The sequence below is a fragment of the Nyctereutes procyonoides genome, unplaced genomic scaffold, assembly GCF_905146905.1.
Source record: "Nyctereutes procyonoides isolate TBG_1078 unplaced genomic scaffold, NYPRO_anot_genome, whole genome shotgun sequence".
NCBI classification, from domain to species: Eukaryota; Metazoa; Chordata; class Mammalia; order Carnivora; family Canidae; genus Nyctereutes; species Nyctereutes procyonoides.
The window spans coordinates 31,988,588-32,013,526 of NW_026575051.1; the positions used below are offsets into that span (position 1 = coordinate 31,988,588).

Below are 24,939 nucleotides of genomic sequence, written 5' to 3' on the forward strand. Positions count from 1 at the left end.
GCACATTGATTTATTATAAAGCAGAATAGACAGTTTTATAAAAGAATGATTCAAGTGAAAAGTCGAGTTATATTGATATTTCAAAAGATAAAGTTTGATTTCTTGGAACAGTTTGGAGATGCGTTACTGAAAGTTTTTGCTATCAGGCTTTACCAAACAACTTTTTGTCAAAGAGAACAGATAATTTTTTCTGTAGTCTTAAATACTAGAGAATAAAGTCATATTCTATATTATTTAAAGCTCCCAGGAAATCAATGATATACTCAGATCCAAAAGAAACTAGGTAGACTGTTAGGAAATTGGGGAAAGGCTTCAAATAAGTATTAAACTATAATGTAATAGATTTTGTGTCTTATATTTTCACAAAATTCTGTGCTTGTGGGTATGTACTTTTGAATACTTGGGACAGGCAGATTCTTCTTCTTTTAGCCAGCCTAATAATAGGAAGAAGGAGAAGAGGTACAGATGACAGCTAACAGCTAACATGGGTGAATGTAGGTGTAACCCACAAAGAATGTGCTGGCTGTATGGAATTTCTGCAGGCCTAGTTATTTTTGAAAACTATTTGAAATAAATTTTAATGCCCAGGAAAGACATCGTGAAAAAGAAATATGTGATTTTCAGTATAACATGTATATCTGTATCATTATTTTGTGTTCTTTTCTGACATTGTCAGTCTATTATATCTTTAGTATTCATAGATATTTCATTGTACATGTTTGCCTTATTTATGACAACCTAGACTTAATAATTAAAAGTAATTCATAGATATACCATTAATCATAGCATGAAAAAAACTATGACATTGGAAGAATAATATGACTGCTGGAATAATCCACATGTTTGAAAACTTTGTTCTTTGGGGACTGGGAAAGCTTTTTGCTTCACATTAGCTCTACCAAATATGAGTTTGCTTTACAAGATCTCCCTGAAATCAATCAGACACGTGTACCATGCTTTCAAAGAATTTTGTACAGTAGGAATAAGTTATGAAGTATTTGAAAATACAGATGACACATACTATAGGTCTTGTAATAATGACATGTATGCTTGTGATTTAGAAACTAACTTATTAGAGTTTATATGGTTTTAAAATATTAAGGGGTTTTATGAAACAATATAAAATATAACATGAGAATGGTATCATGTTTATTGTTCAGCTCTTGGGAGTGACCAAATGTAGAAGTTGGTAGCTATCCTCTTACCATTCAAGATTTTACTCTACTACTCAAATGCTCCAAATTCTGATGTTCTCCTATCAGATGCATTATTTTTTGTTTTAGTCCTTGTTTTAAACTGAGAAGTGTACATCACACTATACTCAATCACTCATATTATTTATTAGTTTAATCAGATAAAATCAACAAAGAGATGATAATTCCAAAGAAAGGTAGGGACACAGGCTGTGTAGCCTCAGGAAGGTGCACATGAAAAGGGGCCCAGTAAGATTTGTAGTATTTCATACTTGGGCTGATGTAGACTGGTGTCATTTTCCAATTTTGCCTGAGCTGGGTCGGGTCAGAAATGCAATCTTGAACAAACAAAATAAATTGACCTACTTTTCTAACGATGTCATGTCAAATCTACATGATCTTCAGAGTCCAGCATCATTATATTGAACATAGACTTAATATCTGACAGCCAAAGTTTAGTGATGCTAACATTTTCTTAACTACCTGGATACAAATATATAAATTTGTCTCATAGGAAGTCTTACAGTAAAGTATTTTTTTCCTTATTAAGACTTAGATTGTTTTATTGATTATAGCTACATGATGTGGAAAGTTTAAGCACTAGACTCCCCCTTGGAAACATACTGCATCAAAGGAGAGCTGCCATCCAGGATGAATAATGCAGACGTTATGCTTTAAAACATGTTAGGTTCTCTTAACTATATCTTTCTTTAAACTTTTATCAACTAAGTTAAATGTTTTTCATTTGGCCTTAACTGTTTGTCTCAAGAAGATAAGAGACAGACAGCTAATGAAATAAATTGAATGCTGCTATGGTTAGGTAGAATTGGAACTTAATACTGTTGCAGTTGGTTAAAGGTATAACTGATATATATTTTTAAATTTGACTTGGCATGACATTATGAGAAAGAAAAGAGACCTCCTAATTTTGAATTGGTAATACTTAAAAGTATTTGGGTGAACTTAGTTAAATTTGTATGTTGTCCTTCTCAAATACAGTGTATTCCTTCTTAAAATAATTTGTAATTAAGAGTACTGAGTGATGAATACTAATAATAAAAAGTCATATATATTAAGAATATTGCTTCCAGATATCAAAAAGGATAGTGTGAATTATATTCTGTAGCTCAGCTTGGAAGTCCAACTGTCACAGAGAAGCCTCTCATTTAAATCTCTCAGAAATAGACTGCATGCATATTTAACCCAATAGCTTTAGGCATTCAAGGATGGAGTAGGTGAAATCGAAAGCACCACATTCAAAATTATGTGGTGTTTGCTCGAATTTTAGAGTAATTTTTAACACAGATAATAATGTGGTTCAGAATTAAAACACACACATACATAGGTTTTGCTAGTTGGAGAGTTTCCATACTTGGGGGAGGGGAGGAGAAAAGTGGTGCATTCAGTATATAACACGTGTAATGATAATAAAGTTGATTGGTCAAACTCTCTAGCTTTTTTTTTTTCTTCCTCTTCCTGCAGAGTAGTTCAGCTGAGGGTGGAAGGGTTCTCCCCTCTCTTGCCCCCCTACTAAGAAAGCGTAGGTTGATACCATTTTTATTGTTCTGCTGGGGTGGGAAATAAACCATATGCTTTAGAATTTTGAATGGCAATACCAAAGAGAAAATTGAAGCAGGCCCTTCTTTCCCCCTTCGTACTGGACTTTGGGGTAGGATTATTCTTCCAAATGTTCTAGGAGACTTGATGTTAGCTTAAATGTTTCTACTCCAGGGCAGAGAGGCAGGTCAGGGGAAGAAATGTCAAGGGCTTCAGAGGCGTGTTGGGCTGAATGAAGTGTGGAGTGGGAAGCTTATGTCTGAAACCTACCCCTCCCCTGGATACCAGGCAAAAGCAATGAGAGTCGTAACCAGCTGATGCCGCTGCTGCTGCTTCCCGTTTCCAGGGTGAAATTTTCACAGCAGCTAATTCTAAAGGGAGGAAAAATCCCTAACCAGCAGCGGAAAAGATCCTATCACCCAACCCAAGCTATATAACCTTTTAGGCAGGCTTTTCAGAGAAATCCGCATTTTAAAAGCCAGCATTCACGATCCAAAAATACAGGACGAGAATCAGAGCTGGTATGAAAATCTGAAAAGCCTCTTTACACTCTGAGTGTTTGAAACGATCCGATGAGCATAGGAAGTGGCTGCCAACGCTCTGGCGGCTGCTCGTGCTGCCACCGCCGCTGCTGTTCCTCGCAGAGGGCTGGACAGAGCTAGTCCTGGTTTCAGCACCTCCGGCGCTGGACAGCTCTTTGCACGCTGCACCCGCCTGCTTGCTTTTTCCAAACACTCTCGCTTTGCATTACTGGAGATGCATCTAAATTACGTTCTGTTCAACAACAAGTAGATTTTTTTTTTCCTGAACGGGAATTACAGTAGACGATTCTCTCAATTAAACTGCATTTTCTTCTTTACGGATTTGGCCGTCAGGCGTATTTATCCCGATCTCCCCCCACCTCCCCCCCTTTGCAGGAACGAGTCTTTGGGAACGTGGTCCACCCAGGGATGTAAAACTGTGCTTACCGATGCATCCCATACGAAATGCTTATGTGATCGTCTCTCTACCTTCGCCATTTTGGCTCAGCAACCTAGAGAAATAGTAAGTAACAAAGGGAAAACAAGGCTTTAATGCAAAGGCAGGGACATTGTGGAGAGTGTTTCTCCAGGGAACTGCATTTTAAAAGGGGAAATGGAAAATGTTGCAGGGTGGCAAAATTGGGTTCGTCTCCTCCTTAGCTACAGTAGCTTGGTAAAATGAATTCTAGTTGGTGTGCTATAACTAAATTCTACTCAATTTTATGTCTTCTAACTTGAAATTTCTGCAGTATAGTTTTGAGGATGTACTCCATCATATTACTAATATGCTACAAACTTTCAAATAAAAATAATTGCAAACTTAACCTTTATTTTAGAACTGAAATGTGGTCCGGGGAATTTGTGAGAATACTGTTGGTAGTAGAATGAAGACCCCAGACACTATAAGCCAAACATATTGCATATCTGCATTGGATATTTTCAGTACAGGTTTTCTGGGGGTGTCCTTGGATATTTATTAAAAAAAAAACAAACAAATGAAGTTTTCATGAAAGCACGGACTGCCTGAAACTGTAAAATCATTCCTTAAAAGTGTCTAAGCTTGTAAAAAAAAAAAAACTAGTTTCTGATATAAACAGCTGCATAAACTGTCTAAAAGAAAAATAATATCCTCATCAACTCTATTTTGAAAAATTATTTCCAAAAAAAATGAAATGCTGAAGAATAATTATTAAGATGAATGTGACTTTCTGTCTAAATTTGGCCTAAATATGCCTCACTCTTCTTACTTATTTTGTTGACAAAAATACATAATATAATTTAATGTGCTTACCTAAGGATTGGAATACACTTGATGTTAAAGTGTATTTCTTCAAACTTCCAATATTAAAAATAAGAAAAACAACAGATCTCATTAGTTAGTATCATGTTAGTGTCTAAAGAAAGAAACCTCTCAAATCAGTGACTGCTTACAATCTTTATATTTGTCTTAAAATATATAAGGCTTATTTGTCAAGGTCATGTATTTAGGGACTGATACTGGTATTGTGAAAATTATCTCTTCATATTTTGTTAATAGAAAAAAAACCCCACAAAATATGTTGTAAGTTCTTGCATTTGAAATTTTATTTTCTTCTATAGCCTTACAGGCCAAGCAAGTAAAATTAAATAAGAGAATGCTTGACTTAGAAAAAGTTGTCAAAAGTCAAAAAGTTTGAAAATTTTTCAGTATCTAGGTACCAGGTTGGGGTAACAATGAGTTATAAATGGGAAGATCGAAGTAAATTTTACCAAAAAGCATACTGTGACATAACTGGACTATATTTGTTGAAAAAAAATGAATGCTGCTTCAAATTTCAGATAAAGAAAATTTAAGATGTGAATATTCACCAAGTTTTAGGTTCAGTTATTTATTGTAGAAAGCCATAGTGGGTAATATGCCATAATCAAGCATTTAAAACTCTAAGGCCTTTATTACTTCACAGTGGGAGAGAGGGGGGGAGCCAGAATTAGTCATTTTAGAGGTTGAGAATATATGAACAAAGTGGTTACTGGGTAATAATCTGGTAACTATAACAACTATATTGGCTGTTTTGAGTATTAGGTTAGTTTTGCTGAGTTTAGAAGTTATTTTCATTTATAAAAAATCATCTCTCCTTTTTGTGTTTCTTTTGTTTAATTTACAGATCATGGAATCCTCTGGTACACCTTCAGTTACCCTAATAGTAGGCAGTGGCCTTTCTTGCTTGGCCTTGATCACCCTCGCAGTTGTCTATGCAGCATTATGGAGGTATGTAATCAAATAATGCACTTCAAATGGGATACTCTTATTCAGATTAAATCTGGCAATATGATAATCATTGTATCTCCTTTCTTTTTAATTTACTAAAAGAAGTATTCTTAGAACAAAGTTATAATTGCTGTGATTGAACTAGAATAAATGAACTCAATAATATAATAGTAATAATAATAAAATTACCTAATTTTCTTGTATGATGAGAAAATAAACAAAACACACACACTTTTCTTCCCAATTCAAATGATGGTAGCTTTCAACAAGTTGCTTACTCTCAAACATGGTATTCTTATCTCCCCAAGTTCAGTCTGTTTTATTTATCCCAATTTCTATTGAGTTTGAGAGTTTAATTGGTACAAAGTAATTTCTCTGTTATAGACATATGGTCTCCAAACTCTTAAGTTTTAAGCTTTAAATTTAAGAATTTAAACACACGCTTTCAGTATATTCCAGACAATGAGTAAATCTTCATATTATTAATGCATTAACATAATACCACAATGCTATTGGAAAGACCTCTTGGTTGAATATTTCCAAAAATGCCAGATTTGGACAAATTGGTTAAAGAAGTAAAAAATACATAAGCAAGGGGATATGATTGAAAACTTTGTTCTACAATGTTTGAAATTGCATCTGCTTGAGTGGTATATGAAAATTTAGTATTTCTCTAAGATTCCTTCTATGAATAAAAGTTAGACCTGTATATTTTAGACATTTTATTATATCTACTCACATATTGATAAACAGTACATAACCAAATGGCCAAACTTCCTGTTGGATTTAAAAATATTAAGTGTGTGGGCAGCCTGGGTGGCTCAGCGGTTTAGCACTGCCTTTGGCCCAGGGCGTGATCCTGAAGACCCGGGATCAAGTCCTAGGAGTCCCATGTTGGGCTCCCTGCATGGAGCCCTCTGCCTGTGTCTGTGCCTCTTTCTCTCTCTCTCTGTGTCTCTCATGAATAAATAAATAAAATATTTTAAAATAATAAATACTATTAAGTGTGAAACATTTTTATAGCCATCTTGATTATTTAAAATGTTTCAAAATGGTTATATTAGTAAATAGACAATTATATATTATTTCCTGAATATTTGCAATATAAAATTGTAAAAGTAGCTAGCTAGTCCTTGTGTTTTACTGTTACTTAAGTTAAAAAACAACTCAGTTGAAGAAGTAATTATAATTTAATAAGGAAAGGTCATTTGATTTAACATCCTTTCCAAAAAAATGCTGTCTATTATATTGTTCACTCTTTGAGGATAAGAATTAATTACCCAGATATTAAATTGTCAAGGATATTAAAATTTTCATGCTTCAAACAAAAATATGTACACATTCTTGTTCCACTGACACAGGAACATAATAAAGGTTCTTTGAAAATCTGAAAAAATATGACCAATCACATGAAATGAAAGAAATGTTTGGTCTATGCATGGCATTATAAATAATGGAATCCAGGCTTAAGGGGTCAGTCAAGTAGACATTGCCCTGGTATTGGAAGAGTAAAATGGACAAAGGCTAGGAAGAAGACAACTTTGTCTCCCACAACTGGCTAAACTGCACTTTTTGGGAAATAAGGCAGTGTTTAATGGCCAGGATATTAAGTAATTGCAATAGTCATAATTCATACTCACTGAAGTAATTACAGCTAAGTTCCATTTCTTAATACTTAGGATTCAGGTACCAATTTTACCTTTTTTTCATCCCTAAATACCTATAGCTAACAGTAGCACAAACACTGCCAGTATAAATGATATATAAGGAAGCACAAAATTAATTAGTTCATAATAAACTTTTCTTTAATCCAGAAAATCCAGGGAAATCACTTACTAATCTTCTAAGAATTATCCAAACATCTGAAAGGCTCTGTTAGTATGTAAAACTGAGAGGTGTAGAAGAGAGTACCAAGAAACAGCATAAATTCTGATTCCTAGTATTTAGTGTCTAATTAACTCATTCCCTATAAATAGAAGAATTGAAGTAATATTAATAATTTTATAGAGGAAGATTCCTAAATTATTAAGTGAATCTTGTAGCATGATGAATTTAATAAATCTTATAAACATAAAATTTATCTTGTAACATTAGTGTATGGTATTACTCTATGGTAATACTCAGGATCCTACTGACTTTTTTCTAATTAAAAAGTTTAAATTTTCCACAAATGAGTGAAACCATATGAGAATTGTAATATATGTTGGCTGACTGAATTTTAAAAAATGAAAAAAAAAGTTTAAATTTTAAAATTTTCTGATTTATAAAATGTATGAACATCAGAATTATTTTATATATAATGTAGTATTTTGAAAATTGTTAATGTCTCTTATAGTTCATTAGAAATGTTCATCAAAAAGTTAATACACTAAGTTATGTCCTCTTCATCTACAAATATGTCTGTAGCATTATATTATTACATAAAAGAGCAACTGAACATATCTTTTTAATCTATGTACTGAAATGATGCATTTACAAATTTTGTTTAAAACTTCAAATATGTTTATAAAAAGTTTTGGAAGTTGAGACATTTAATAGAAAATTTTAAGGCAATAATCTCACTCAATATAAATGAACAATAGAAATATCTAAAGATTCTTCAGGGTGGTTAGTCTGGGTCTTTTATCACCAAGATTTTCCTATTTACAGAGCAAATGATGTCACTGAAACCCTTTTAATAATGTTATATGTGTGCTTGTGCTGTCATGAAACCACTAATATCATATAAAGGGTCAATTTTGTGCAGCCCTTCAACTTTTTGTTACATCTCCCACTCACAAAAGAAGAAACAACTTAATATTTGATGATGTCTTTAGCTTCCCAGTGTGTGGTTTATTATATTTTTAGATACTGATGGTGCAGGGACAAGGTTAAGCAACTCTTGAGGGCATTTTGTATTGAGAATTGACCTAGGTTATTCCTATTTGGATCTGTTTTGTGAAGAAAGGAAATTTTTTTATAATAAGAAATAGCTTTTTGTATTTTATTCTTACTCCTATTTTTGTTTTGCTTTGTCTTCTCAAATATGTGATGGAATGTGGGACTTCTCTCTAAATATTCTTCAAAGGCAGATATAGAGAAAGAACTTTGATAGATTTTATTTTCCAAAGAATGCCTCCAGATCTCTGGCACCCCACCTAACACTGCACAGTAAACACACGCCTGCTGTGGAAAGTGATTCCATGTACTAATACAAATTGAACAGTCTCAAATACACAGCAAGTACAAGTATGTCTTTTTGTTACTGTCAGTCAGTGATTTACCACAGGGTACAGTAAAACAAAATAACTGTTACCCTTTCAGGGTAAACAACTGGTAGAACATTGGATTCTGAGCAGTTGTCTCAATAGCTTACATTCTTGATGCACTTAAAAATTATATAGCAGACTGTATACAAACACTTCTTCATAAGGATAAAATATGGCAGACACCAAGTAATTTTCCAGCCTAATGAATTATCATTTGTGGGTTGGACTAATTTTTGGAAATGAGATTCATTTTTTTTCTTTCCTTTTTTTTGGAGCAGTTTGTTAGGGAAATAATAATATAAAAAGTAATAAATTATTTAAAAATATTTGAGTGTTTGAAATGGTGGATGAGTGTTCATGGTTTCGTGGAAGTAATGGTTGCTTTCTAGTATACAGAGATACATGAGAATCTGTGTGGGATTTTTCCTTTTGGTTTCTATTGATTTTATATGATAATAAACATATATATAATGGTAATTATAGTAATTGTATTTCCAAGAAACTTTATATTTTTAGTAAAAAGTATTATATTGATAGCAGATGTACAACCTTGACTCTTTCAGAAATGCCATGTTGTTCATACTAATGTTGAAAGAAAATAAAATTATCCTAAAGGACTCTAGAACATGCCATGTCACTATAAAATTGAGTATCTAAGAATAATCTTTATTAAAAAAATCATATATTTTCTTCTATAAAGGATATATTTTAGTGATTCCTTTTCTGGATGAATTTTACCAATTTGCATAATATGGAATTCTTCATCTTTCTGTTGAATTTTAAAGTTGGACACTCTCTCTCTCTCTCTCTCTCTGGCTAGGTACATACGCTCTGAAAGATCTATAATTCTAATTAACTTCTGCCTGTCTATCATCTCATCCAACATCCTCATACTGGTTGGACAGACTCAGACACATAATAAGGTATGACTGGTAGTTATTCTATTTGTGTGTTTATGTTTTGACATAAATTTATTATTGATAATCACATAAAATGAACTTCTGACAATTATTCTTTTAAATAAAATTATTTCATTAGTTTTTAAATAAAAGTATTGCCTAATCTAGACCAGAAATACATTCCCTTGGCTTAATTTCCTGGGGATTGAGAGGCTGTTTGTAATAGTAAAGATATGTTTATTAAACATTTTATCAAAGCTCTGTGAGTTCAAAGTTTTGGAACATCAAAAGCACAAATTTTGATTCATTATCCTAATTGTAAATAGAATTGCCTGGGTTTTGGTCTACTTTACTAACACACTGATTCCTAAAAGTCAACTATAAATTGCTTAAGAGTATAACATAGATCGTGAAAATCTACCCCAAAATTGTCTATTGGCAACAATTGAAGAGAGTGCTAGGTAAAAGCAACACTAGATTTAATGCTTTTCAAAAAGTTTTACTTCAAAAACCATTTTGATATTCAACCAGTACTGAGATTCTTGAATTGCATAGTCACTTTGAGCAGTATGTAGAAGTATAGGTCCCATTCATACAAATTGAATTGAGTTGAAGGACGTTGTCTTTTTCAGAAATGACTATCAGCTTTCTTTATTAAACTACTCTGAATATAAGAAACCCATACTAGCAATCTTAAATTAATTTAATGCAGTCTCAAAGGAATTCTGGTAAACATTGCCTTGATAACATTTGCTGATTAATCTGGGCCTGTTTTCTCAACTTTTTTATTGTCAACTACTAAAGCTAATAGTTGAACTTCCTTTCTTTCCCAGAAGCTGTCATTAAAAACAAACAAACAAACAAAAAATTGAATGTACTTTTCAGTAGGTTCTTTTGATAAATTAGATATATGTAGAACATATCAATGTCAAGAATTATGGATAGTCTATTTTGCTAACCTGTGCTCCTAAGACTGCTGATTACAGCCCAAAGAATCTGATTTTGGATCTGGGTAGTTAGGGCCTAGGAATCTGCTTAGGTGATTCTAAATGAAGATTTCTTCTTGAACCATATTGGTCTAGGCCAGAGGGAGAGCCCCAGTGAGAGTTAACTAACCCTGAAGGACCAAACAAAAACAATTAAAAACCCTACCCTGTAAAGGGCCCTGTGGAAGTAAAAAGAACTTTCATGTATTTGAATGTTTTGTTTTGTTTTTTTCCTTTTTATGACTATGTATCATAATTTTTTTAAAAAAAATTTAAATGGGAAAAGGAAGAAAGGAGAAAGATGAAAGGTTGAGCAAGATGCCAGCAGGAATTAGAAGAGGAGGAAGAAGTGGACAAAATAACCAACACCAGAGAAAGTGGGAGTCAACACTGGCTCAAGCTAGGAAGGAGAGGGGAAGTGAGGGGAAGGAAGTAGAGAGGGAGAGAAGATGAGACTGTAAACCCTTAGGAATTACTAAATTACTTATCTCACTCACCCTTACTTTTTTGGCTGTTTACCTGGGCAGGGCTTCACATCTCTTAGAAAGGCCCATTTGCTTGTTAACACCTATTCACAATTCTTGAACTATTTGTTCTTGGAACTCCATGCAGAAAAGAAGAGCTTTTCCTCATGAGGTAGGATTATTTATTGGGTCTGGAAATCATAAAAAAAGCAAACTAGAGTTAGCTCAAGCCCATAGTTAGTTTTTGTTTTGTTGTTTGTTTTTTGTTTTTTTTCCCACCAAAAGCCCCTTTTTTTGTCATTGTTTACCCTCCAAACACTCATTACAATATGGAAAACTACCTGATCTTCAGTAGGAAATATGCTTTTAAGATTGTTTCATAGTATATGGCAAAGTTTTTACAAATTCTAAGCCAGATGATCAAATGGTAGAATTTTTCTCAAGGTTTATTACATATTAAAGTGATTATTGTCTAAATCATTCCTGTCCAATAGAAATATAATGTAAACCACAAAGGCAAGTTACATATGCAATTATAATATTTTATCAGTGACATTAAAAATTAAAAGAAACAGATGAAATTAATTTTAATAGTATATATAACTCGGTATACCCAAGAGATGACCATTTCAACATATAATTAATATTTTTAAGTGTTATTGCAATATTTCATAATATTTTTATTTAGTCTTCAGAATTTTATATTTCTGTAAATACAAATATTTTGTATTTCTATAAGTCTTCAGTATTTTATACTTATAATACATCTCAAGATTTAGACTAGCTACATTTCAAGTGCTCACTGACTACATGCAGCCAGTGACTACCATATTATATAGGTCTAATTGGTAATAGTATTCAGAAACTGGTCTCAAGAAATTACATTCTTCTTGGCCATTTTGCCTTTCCTAGCCTTTCAATGTTGTTGTTGTTTTCATGGAGATGTCTTTTTGATATTTGCAAATATTTTAATGTCAAAGACAAGACAAGTCCAGTTTTACTTTTCTGATTAAAAGAAATAGCTGGTATGGGCTTAGAAAAAAAAAATAGTCTCCCCAGGTAATTAACTACACAATAGATTCCATATGGTTTGGGGACCATAGTAGTTCTGTTCCAGATAGCCTATGATAATTTTTGCTGCTACAGTTATTGATGCTTATGGGGAAGAGCTTTTGGGAGGGGGTAGCAATGATGAGAAACTGAGAAATTATTGATTTTCTCTTATGCTATGTTAATTTTGCTTTACTGGCTCTGAATAGATGATTCTGCAAGCCTAGGATAATTCACTAGCATTGTGACTAGAAGGGAAAAATGTGAACGCTGGGATTTTATTTTTAGTCATGTTTAACTATATCAAATTTATGGGGAAAAGAATCATATATTTTATCACTAAATTCATCCTACTTCATTTTATATGTGAAATAGCAGTATATGAAAGCTATACCTGTCTGACTACATTTGGGATTAATGATTTAAAAGAAAGAGAAAATACAAAATGTATCATCTGTATAAACAAATGATCAGTATAGACTCCAGGAAAGTATTTTAAAAAGACAAAATATTGATCACTGGCTACAGTGTGTAGGACCCCATTGCTGCTGTGGACATTTTATAATTGATCAGAATTCTATTTTTGACTTCCTTAGTAACTTTTGATTGATGCTTTAGTATTCCACATTTGGTAAAATAGAAACACATGAGAGTACTTCTTGATGAACAAGTTATTTGGTACTACCTCTGAGAGTTGTCCTGGCTAGTTTGTGTGAAAACTGGTATTTGGTGCTGATATCCAGAGTAGTTTTGAAGTGTCATATTGGGGTCTTTCTCTGAACTGCTTGTTGGAATCTAATTGACTCAATTATCTCATTACTGAGTATTTCTTTTGAATTAGGATAGAAACAAGCTGAAATAATTTATTGTTTAATGTATGAGGTATTCAAATCTTTAAGCTATTGAGTCAATCACTAATAGCAAAATAAGGAATCAAATGTGGTTTCTTAAATCTCTCAAAATACATTTAAAAGTTTAATGATAAATTGCTTCATTATATTTCAAACTCTCTCATAAAGGGTCATTGCCCTTGGATATCTGTGTAACTTCAACCCTGGTTGAAATGTTCATATATCACTGAAATGTGTTTGTGAAGACTTTGTGAAGAACTATGCAATTTTTTTGAACCATATAAACTATTTTTGGTCCTACTGTTTTGCAGAAAACAAAGATTATTTTGGAAACATATTGAGAGTATGCTTTTCTAAATCACAAAATATATAGATGCTTCTTTCCAAAAGACTTTGAAATGATTTATCATATTAAAAACTTCATAACATGCTTTTTAACTGATGGAAGCCAAATTTGGCAAATCTCTCTCTCTCTCTCTCTCTCTCTCTCTCTCTCTCTCTCTCTCTCTTTGTTAGACAATAGTAGCCACCCAAGAAGTTTGAAATGCTGAGATAGCTTCTTTCCCACAAAGAAGCTATCAGATTATAATGAAAGAACATCAAGTCCAGATTCTATCACACAGCTATATATTTTTTTAGATAAATACTTATTAGCATATCAGGAAGAAACCTGTTTTATAAACTCAGTGAAAATCCTAAGTCTTTGACATTTTAGATACTTTGACCACACTTTGTGTGCAATATTCACTTGAGGTAGACATAGCAAGACTTTTGAAGCAGTCTTCTGGGCCCTTTAGTGAGCATGATGCAATCAGAAATCCTCCTACTCGAATGTCTGGAGACAGAATAATGAGATAAAACTGTGGGTCCCATCTCTAAGACATGCTGGATATAGGCTTCAATGAAATCTTTCATAGAGTTACATCAAGAGTAAGAAGTGTTTAATTATATTAGCTAGTCCACATATCCCTAAGCCTTTATTTTAATCAAAGGGAGCCCATTAATACACCCACAATAGTGATTAACCAGACACGAGTTCATCAATAAAGACCAACCTTTTATAGTCATTTTGATAAGTAAGTGTTGAGTGTGGACAAATCTACCTAGATCAAAAGGACTTGGAGTTGCCACCTCTGGAGGATGGCCATTTTGAATATAGTGCCGGCTGACTACCCTGGTGTGTGCATTCCTGGACAGCTCCTAGATTTAAAGGTTACACTAACTGGCACATATATAGTATTATACTGAGAATACCAAAGTGTTATGAAATAAATTATAAGCATCCTAAAAAGGCATCCTAAAAGTTAAGTATTTAAAAAATAATAGTCAACTGTGAGAAGGCAGTTAGACACTATCTTCGGTCTTATGAAACCCAACACAACTTCTCATTAACATATCAAAGGAAGCTTCTCAAATTATTTCAGATGGGTAAACATTTCCTTAGCACTGTTTAGGAGGAATTTAACCCATGTTTCTTGGTGTACGGACCACTGAACTACATAATGAGCTATGTCTTTTAATTCATTCTTACTAAAAATATAAAAATTCTCTGTGTTAGGACACTTTTTAAGAGTCAGCACTCTACAAAGTGTTTTTTTTTCCTTTATCTCATGCTTATTTCCCTTTTATAAAATACTGTTTTTGTTCTTTAGTTTGTGTAGAGATAATTAGTAAAGATAGGCCAAACTAAAAGGCAGCGGTCATTCTAATGGAGGATGTTTTTGTGTTGTCAGGATTATGAGTTTTTTTTAGAAGTAAAATCTTAAATTTGAATACATTTAATTAAGTGAAGCACCCTGTAATGTACCTATTTCTTCCATGACTTTTTTTTGCTGGAGGCCCAAATTCTTCACCCATTTACCTACATGTCTGGCCTTTGAATGTGTATGTGTTCAATATCTGAGAAAAAATATTGAAAATGTCTTTTCAGCTACCCATTCTTCCCCTCCTGGTACTCTCTGAAATGTTCTGCCCCTCCTCTTGAGATTCAGTGCTCTGCATACTTCCTTGGACATAACCATCTCTTGGGTGGTGATGGTTGAACAGGCATTTTAAGCTAGATAGACCTAAGTCCCTACCCTAAGCTTGCCACTTCCTAATTATATGATCTTGAGTATGATACTCAGTCTCTCTGGACCTTAACTTCTTGTTAACGCTTACCTTATAGTGGTGTCGTCAAGGTAACATGAGATGGTACCTATCAGCACTTTAAAGCACTCCTTAAACAGTATCTGTGATTATGGTGATGATGATAATGATGATTCCCAGGTGTGTATCTGATTTCTACTTCTCCTCTGAGCTTCAGATTTCCTCTTGTCCAATTTTCTGCTCACTGCTAAATTCACCATTTGTATCCCTGCCTCACATTCCAACACATTATGTATAAACTGAACATGTTTCCTGTGGGCTCCAATCCAGTTACATAAGCTGAGATTGTGAGAGCTAGCCTTAATGTCTGCTACCTCAGGTATTAGATACAATAAGTCATCCCCCCTGTGCCAGTTACACCATCACATGCTTCTCAAAGCCAGCTTTTTCCTCTGTCAGGTACTAATTATCTTCAGTGGTCTACCACTTCCAGCATCATTAAACATACTCTCTACCTTGTGGCCCAAGTCGTGGAGTGAAAATTCAAATCTGACCATTTCACTTCCCTATGCATTTGTTGCTGCTTTCTCACCTCCTTATTGAAGTGATTTTCAAACTGCTCAGACACAAGTAGTGAAAAATGTTTTATTTGTCTATAAAGGTTTCTGTTTACTGATTTTCTTGCAGTAATATATTGGGGCTCAGAAATAAATTTTATTGAGAAAGATTCTGTAGCTTATAAAACTTGAGAAACCTTAAACATGACCTATGCTGACCTCTCCATTCTCATTCTGTTTTACTGACTTTTGTCACACTAGCAACATCAGGCTGCTTATACTTTATCAAAATTATTTTATGGGTTATTCTTCCTTGCTACCCTTGCTGCCCTGAAGCGCTATTACTCTCCTCCACCCCACTCTATTTCCCAAACATCTTTATCTGGCTTATGTTCATTCTCCTACACGGCTCGGTCCTTTCTTGTGTAGGAAACCTTTCTCTACCTTCCACTCTTAGGTACACCATCTTTGGCACTCCATAATTTCCAGTGCATACTTACAATCTCTTATTATACTATTTGTTTCTAACCAGACTATACTTTTCTTAGGGTAGGGCTGGGTTACATGTATTCTTAAATTTATTGCCAAAATATAGTCTGAGTACATAAAGTATATAATATTTACCAGATGAATGAGTAAACACATTTGTTTGAGTCCATCATTTGGGCCTATACCTCCAAAGCTAGTAGTTGTAGTTAGTTGTATAAAGATTAGGATTTCCCACCATAGACAGGATCTAAGAAATATGTTGATAAAGACTATTTTCCTGGTGCCTGTTCTAAGCTCTAAATGATTGATGGCATATTTAAAGATGATCTGGTTCCTGAGTTTTAGTTAAGAAGACTCTGAAACCTAACAAATGTGAAACTTCTCACTTGGTAGATCATGTAAAATAATGTTCATAATCTTCAAAAGAAATGTACTTATTCATAATTCCTCTCATAGAACTCATTTCCTACCAATAATGTCCCATATGTATGTTTATTATGTCTCAAATGTGTGTGTGATCCTAATGGCTGAAGCTAAAGCTTCCTATTTAGATTTATTAAAATCTAATTTATTGACTTGCTATGATGTTTGTAAAAGGATTTGAATGTAATAAGCTTATGTGTGATTCATTTGAGTCCATTTTGAGGTATCTTACTAACTCTGCCAAGGTTCTTCTAGATTTCTGAAAGCCTTTATCTAACCAGAGAACAGAATGGTTGGTTAGTTTCCTGATTTTCCCAGGATCCCAGCAATGAAGGATTATTTTGATCACAAAGTGAGTGAGCTTTAACTTTCTTAGCCCCTGATTATACATTTCTAGTTTTGTGTGGTAGAAGTCAAAGATTACATTATCAAAGTCAATTTCAAAATAGAGCAAAAGATCAATATGAAGGATTGGTTTGAAACAAGCAAAGAAAATGAAAGTGGAATTATTTGACAATAAGGAGTTACTAAAATGGTTTGAGATATCAGGAGCCAGATAACCCTGAGTGCCAGTTTACACACTCAGTGTGTGTTCTTAGGTCAAACTACAAAGCTGGGCAAAAGTCCCAGAGTGAGCATTCATTCATTCAGCAGGGCAGAAGTAGATCATAAGTCTCAGGCTTCAATGCTGGTAGTTGCTTTAGAGATGCCAGGCCTACTCTAATTACCTTTGTTCATTCATCCTCAAGCAGCAGAATGGTTCTCCAGGCAATATAAAGAAACTCCTTAATATGGTCAATTCCTCGTCTCCATCCTCACTACCCCAACTTTAGCACTGACGTTCATGATTTCTCAGTTGGACTACCATAACATTCTTTAAACTCTGGTCTGCTAATTTAGCTTTAGTTTGTGTTATCTCATCTTTCATATTACTGTGAAAAATATCTTAAATTTAAATAAAAAGTAAATGCCTGGTTATGCCATTCCTCAGCTTCAAACAGTGGGTCTGTAGGATTCAGGAGATTAACTGCAGTTTCTAATCATCACCCACATTCAAAGCTATCTCTAGTACATAAACTGACTTCATGGGAAATAAAGGACATTCCTTCTGGATAGATGAGTTATAAAAATACCCTTCTCTGGATGCCTGGGTGGCTCAGCGGTTGGGCGTCTGCCTTTGCCTCAAGGTGTGATCCCAGAGTCCCAGGATGGAGTCCCACATCGGGCTTCCTGAGTGGAGCCTGCTTTTCCCTTTGCCAATGTCTCTGTCTCTGTCTCTCTCTTTGTGTGTGTCTCTCATGAATAAATAAACAAAATCTTAAGAAAAAAAAGAAAACCTTTCTCTCTCCAGGATGGGACAGCCTCTAATAGGGCTTTTGGTCTTCCATTTCTACTCTCTGGTAGGGGAGAGGGGCAGTTTTTGTGCTTCCTAGGGTATCCCACATCCACTGCAGCCACTCTTGCCCTGTGCCTTTGCAAAAAGGTTGAAGATTATCTGTTTTTCTTCCCTAGAATTAAGCCAATAGAGAAATGACTTTTCACTCTCCTTCTTCTCAGTACATAATATGAACCGGTTAGAAGTTTGGCTAATGTCAACAAGGGAGCCATGTTGTATGATTAAAACTGATTATGTTTTGAGAATTCTGAATACACGGTAAAGTACTAAAGTGCTAAAAAAAAAAAAAAAGCCCGCATAAAGTGAATTATTTTAAATCACATATTCCCACAAAAGTCAAAAGCCCTTGAGGTAAGATTATAATAGAGCTTTCCATGGCCCATTATACAAACTTTGGGGCTATACCTCTCTAAGGTGAAAAAGGGATGAAGAGAGGAGGATTAAGGTTATTATTAAAGATCATTGACCAAGGCAAAATTTGTCTCAGTGTAAGATGGGTGAAGAGTATAAGAGAGAACTCCTTTCACAAATACTTCAGAATCTAATTCAGGGGTTGGCAAACTTTTGAGGTAAAGGACCACATAATGAAGATTTTAGGTTTTGTGGGTCATACCATCTATCACAATGACTCAGTCTTGCTGTTGTAGCTCAAAAGCAACCCTAGACAGAAGTGGATGTGGTTGGACTTAGAGAAAACTATAATGTAAGATGAGGCTAGGCCATTTTTAGGCTGATGCTTTTATGTCAGAATGACCTTCAGTTCTGAAGTTGTCTACCCAAGGTTTACTCCGTGCATGTAACCTGAAGAACTAAAACAGGAGACCTTCAGCAATTTCTGAAAAGGCTTCCACAGAGATAAAAAGGAGTGAAAAAACACTTTGAATTCCTTCCTTGGAAGCAAGAAATAAACAGAATTTCTTCACATATGGTAACTATTAGTTAACAGTATATAAAAATTAAAATTAAACATGAATCAAATCACCCTCAACCAAGCAGGATATTTTATGAATTCAAGAAGCTAAAAGTGGGTAACAAATGACCACTGCATGAGACAACAAAGCTGGCTGTCTTTGTAGAAGACTTCTTAATGTTCAGCCATAATTGTTAAAGCTCCTATTAAAGAAAGTCTGTCATCTGACAATCTTGGGCAGAAAAGTAACATCTGACACAGAAAAGAGAAATGGCAGGGCTGAGCTATATCTTCACTAAAGTCATCCATACACAGAACAGAGTTCTTTTTTTGTTTTTTTGTTTTGTTTTGTTTTGTTTTGTTTTTGAACCTCTCCACTTCTGGTCCTCACTCTATCCTAAAAGCTGGATTATTATTATTATGTATATTTTAAGCATTACTATGGTAAACTTTAGAACTAAAGCACAAACACCGATGCCTATTACCAGAAAAAAATAAGCATGTTTGAAGATTAAACTTTGGTTTTCACTCCTTTTGTGATGCTAGTCAGTTAATTTTAAACTTTAAGCCTTGAAGAAAGAAATAGGCATGTGACTGAGTTCAGTCTAGGTCTTAACTCCAAAATTTAAGATGTATGAAATTCAAAGTGAGTGAATTAAAATATTTATAGTCATCCTAGGGTGCTACTGTACTGAATCAAAGATTAAGGTTTCAGTTGTAATGTAGAGAAGAAATGATTAACAGGAGAAATACATCGATAAATTTTAATTCATGAATATTCACAATGAGGGCCTGTTTGTGGTTCTGTGGTAAACTACAATATACATAGTTTTTATATATCTCTATAGATGGACATGGCTTTGGTAGATGATACATTAATATATGCACAGCATCCAGACTATAAAGAATTTTAAATGAATTTCATCTTTGTGTATTTTATATTCTTATTGTTCATTAAATTTTATTTGTATTTCAAAAGGGTATTTTCTAATGGATGGGAATGTGGTAGATGGCTTTTACAAAATATGAATTAATTCTGTTTTTCTGATTTTCTTTCTCATTTACGTATTTCTTTTTGTTAGAACTAATAGCATCTATTTCTATTCAGAAACTTCTGTTACATATTTTCCTGGCTTTCAAAATAAAGTTACAAAGTTAATCCTTTATACCTAAGAAAGAACACCCTTTATAGAAATGAAATGAATAATCTATATTTTCTATTACTGCATAACAAATTACCTCAAATTTAGTGGCTTAAAAGTAAATATAATCCTCACAGTTTCTATGAGTCAGGAATTTGGGAGCAATCTATTCAGGCAGTTCTCTTTCAAATCTCTCATGAGGCTGCATTCCAAATGTGAGAGCCATAGTCATCTGAAGGCTTGACTGGGGCTGGATGATCTGCTGTAAGGTGGCTAATCATCCCAGGTGTAATAGGATCATCACTTATTCTAAATGAGGGATTTTTAAGCTTTGCCATTTCCTGGCTATGTACCATTTGTCAAGTTATTTAACCATGCTCCACACACCAGCCTGGGGATCTTTTTAAATTGTAAATCAGATCATGGCACTTGTTTGCTTAAAACACTTCAATTAAAATAAGTGAAGTTTCTTTTACACCCAGAATTAAATCCAAAATAATCTAGCCCACAAGCTCCTAAATGACCTGGCCTCTAAATACTTCTCCCACTTCAACACCTCATATTCATTACTTTTCCATTCACTGTATTCCTGGCATGTTGGCCTTCTACTAGAATCACTGTAGAAGTAGCTAATAAGCCATAAGTCAGGTGACCGTATGCCTGGTTTGTGCCTCTTGTCCTGGTGCAATTATTAGCAAGGCCACTAAAAAAGTGTCCCATCAATTATGTGCTTTGCCTAGCATACAACTATTTCCCCTGCCTTAGGGCTTTCTCATATATTCCTCCCTCTGCCAGAGTTCATCTGCTTTCATTCTTAGGCTAGCCTTGTTAACTTATATATATCCTTTTCACAGAAGACTTCCCTGAAATCCCATTCCCCCCAAGTTAAAACACTGCAATAGTTTTTTCATTACTCCTTCTCATTGAACCCATTCTCTTCTTTATAACCATTGCTTTAATTTGCCATCTTAGTTTTATTTAAGTTCAGAAGGGAAGGGACATTCTCTACTTGATTTTTACTACATACCTAGTGCCTAGCACAGTGCCTGGCACATAGCAGCAAGCACCCACTAAATATCTTTCACTGAATGAAGGAAATATATAATTCTCCATTGTTAAACTATTCTTTCCTAATCTAGCAGTGGGGAGGGGATGTTATGAGAATCAAGTAAAATTACACCTAGGATACAACAAACTGGCACACAATAAACTTCTAATTGAGGTAAAATTTACATTCAGTGAATTGCACAATGAGTCATATGTTGAGGTTTGACCAACAGGTACCTATATAACCAATACTATAGTCAAAATATGAAAAATTACCATCACCCTAGAAAGTTATCCCTGACCTGTCCCAGGCTACTGCGCCCCCTGTTGCAACCATTGTTCTGATTTCTGTCCTCATATGTCAGTTTTGTCTATTTAAGAATTTCATATGGGTACCTTTTTGGTCTGGCTTTTTTCATTCAGTGTATTTTTGAGATGCAACTATATTGTCGTGTGTATTCTTAGTTAATTCCTTTACATTGCTGAATATGATTCCATTGTATGAATGTAACAGTTTGTTGATCCAACCTCCAAATAGCAGGACTTAAGATTGTTTTCAATTTTTTTGTTATTATGGATAAAGCTGCTTTAAACTATATGTATAAATTTTTGTATGATCATATATTCTTATTTCTCTTGGATAAATACTTAGGAGTAGAATTACTGGGTTAAAGGCAAGTTAGAGTATTTTTAACTTAAAAAAAAAGAACTGAACAGATTTCCAAAATTATTGTACTGTCTTATACACTAACCAGCAATCTGTGATAGTTCAGTGTTCCATATCCTTGCCAATATTTTAATTTACATTTTCTTAATAGCTAACTAGGTTTAGTATTTTTTCATGTGCTTATAGGCCATTTATGTTTATTGCTAGGAAGTCTCTGTTCAAGCTCTTCCTCCATTAAAAAATACGATTGTTTGTCTTTTTATTACTGCTTTGAAAGGGGTTTTGAAATGTATTTAGGATACAAGTCTTTTGATATATATATTTTTTTCATTTATATAACATTATACCTTCATATTAATTTTCTCTGTCTGTGGCTTACCTTTGCATTTTATTAATGGCATCTTTTGCGGAATATAAGTTTTTAATTTTCTGAAGTATATTTTATCATATTTCTCTTTTATTGTTTCTGTTTTGTGAGTTCTCTATAAAAAAAAGATCTTTGCTTATTCTTTAGAAGATATTGAAGATATATTATTTTCTGTAAGCCTTATAATTTTACCTCTTATGTAGATCTATCATATGTCAAATTATTTTTTTGTGTGTATGATATGATGTAGGGGTTAGGGTTCATTTCATTCCATATTGATATCTAACTGACTTTTTCTCCCATTGAATTACTTTCGTACCTTTGAAAAAAATTTAGATTAAGTCTAGAAATCAGAAAATTTGAATTCTCTAACTTCATTCTTCTTTTTCAAGATTATTTTGTCTACTCTAGATCCTTTTTCTAGATCCTTTGTCTATAACCGATATCTGCTTTCAATAACTGTTAAGTTAGTGGCAGTGGGTATGGCTCTGCTTCATGAAATAGAATCATAAAGATTTTATGACCAATTAGATAAGGCTACTGAGAAAGGAGAGAGAGCATCACTAATTGTAGTGTTCCTTTGGGCTATGACATAATGCTCATGTTTTAAGTTGAAGAAAAAGTGGAAGAGAATCCGGAGTTCATAGGGCCATCTATATTCTTCTCTAGGGAAAATATTCTGTTCCAAGCAATTTTTTCTTTCCTTTTTGTGATCCTTCAATCCTTCACTCTTTTGAGGCTTTTCATTTGATTGCTTCCTAAATATGTTTTCTTTAAAAACAGGGACTGTTTTTTAATGCTATATATTTCAATCAAAACACATGCAATTACAGACTTAATTTATTTCCTTGAAACTTCTTGAGCTTGTAATTACCAGCTGAGAACAAAACTATATCTAAGATCAAAAGTTCATGGACCATGTTCTCTTCAGGCATGTCAGCATGTCTCTTTATGTTCTTTTGGCTAGGTATACACAAGAAAAGTATGTGTAGAGAGTTAGAAAGTAAGCAGCTGTGCTCCTCTCCAGGGAATCAGAAGCTAGTGGCACACTTTGTATATGGGAGCAAAGTATTTCTCAAATTACAGGGAAAAAAGAGCACAAGACAGAATTTATGCCAAGCAAACCCCCTCTGACTTCACTTCTAGTGAATGAGAACAAGTTTAAAATACATCAGTGAATATTCTGTCTAGCAACCATTTATTTTTTACATTTCACTGATAAGGTTGTTTTTTGGGTTTTGTTTTTGTTTTTTTAATGTATACACTATTCTATGTCTGGCTTCCTTTAAATTTATCAACATCCAAATATCCAAAAATAGCCACTCTTTTGCCTATTAATGCAAATGTAACAAAAATTCAAAAGGCAAAATAAGCCACTTACCAATATGTCATTAATAGATCCTGGTCCTTTTTAATAATAAAGTAATAGCATGGTTGTGTGTGCATGTTGTTGTTGTTGTTGTTTTTCCTCAAATACTGAAAACAATCTTACTGTATTAAATTGTGTTTTACTATTAGAAAGCTTTTCCAAACATCCCTGGAAGGCTGTATCAATAACATGAAAATATGAGTATGTAGCATAACTATTTCTATTAGTATCTTTTTTCTTTTAGTTTCTATCATGTCAAGAAAAAGTGGTGCAGTTTTGGTCATTAAATCCTAAAGTTATAAATCTTATAATCATTTCCCAGATTTTCTTTGTTAGTGTCTTTTTTTATTCAAGAAGGACTGATTTTTTTTTTCCTGAAATGTGTTTTATATTCTATCCTGTATCCATTTGCATCCCTGCAAATCCTGTATCCGGCAGTCCTCTCATTTGGCTTCATTAGCTATTGGTTGTAAGTGAAAAGTGCCATCTGAAGTAAACAAAATACTGTTTACCTATTTCCACTGCTAGTAAGTGGTGATAAACTCAATTGAAAACAAATGGCAAAAACACAATAGACAGATGGGGGAAAAGTTAATTATTTCATTTTGTTTGCTGATCATGTTTAAGATTTAGTTGACTGGTCTGCATTAAGGCCTCAAAGGGAGATGGTGTGAATTTTGTGAGAGAAGTACATTTTCAGTGTACATTCTCCCCTGGATACCCACTTGTAATTTCTTTTGGTGATAATAGAGCTTAGCTATGCACATCAAGGGAAAACTAGATTTTTTTAGGGTATCATGCAGGGTACCTCATCACAGTGTATTTAATGCTTGTTGGCAGTCCTATCTATTTGTAGAGATGTGGTTGTAATTCTATTGTGGAGAAGCTGGGATATATTTGTGCAGGTTCCCCGACCTCATGGCCAGCTAAGAAGAGGATCCTTGTTAAACTTCCAGAGCCCATTTACTAGAAAAGAGAGAGATTTGAATGAAATCTCTGTAGCTAGCAATATGAAGAATATGTTTAAGTTCTATTTTCAGAGATGGAATTGTATTCACAGGGAAGGATAAAAAAAAAAAAAGACAATATTTCTACTTAGTAGGGATAATTCCAAGATCAGTAAAGGAATTCTTAGGGATGAGAGGAAAGCTAGCAGTTTTCAGAGTTAAGAATAATATTGATGGAAAGGAATTGATTTTTCTACTTTTAAAAATCCCACCCTGCCATAATTATGTCTTTTTCTTGGAACTTGAAGGAGGCCATGAATAATATGCAATATCAATGTCCTTTTCCTAGATTACTGGTAAAAGGGATAACTTGGCAACATAAGAAATGTTTGCATATTGAATCCACATGTACATAGAAGTGAAAAATAGTTGGAAATTGTACTGAGTATGAAAATATTAAAGTTAGTGCATTTAGCAAAGGGAAAATTACAAAGTCATTAAAGAAATGAGGTACCTTTAT

At 33.8% G+C, this 24,939-nt stretch overlaps 1 protein-coding gene across 1 annotated transcript in view; it reads left to right on the plus strand.

The window, feature by feature from the left end:
* Window positions 1-24,939, plus strand: part of ADGRB3 (adhesion G protein-coupled receptor B3) — a 705,508-nt gene that overhangs the window by 546,058 nt on the left and 134,511 nt on the right. The window contains exons 17-19 of the mRNA XM_055329612.1: window positions 3,668-3,794; window positions 5,416-5,519; window positions 9,588-9,690. Coding sequence (XP_055185587.1) covers window positions 3,668-3,794; window positions 5,416-5,519; window positions 9,588-9,690 — 334 coding nt within the window. The remainder of the gene's footprint in view (window positions 1-3,667; window positions 3,795-5,415; window positions 5,520-9,587; window positions 9,691-24,939) is intronic.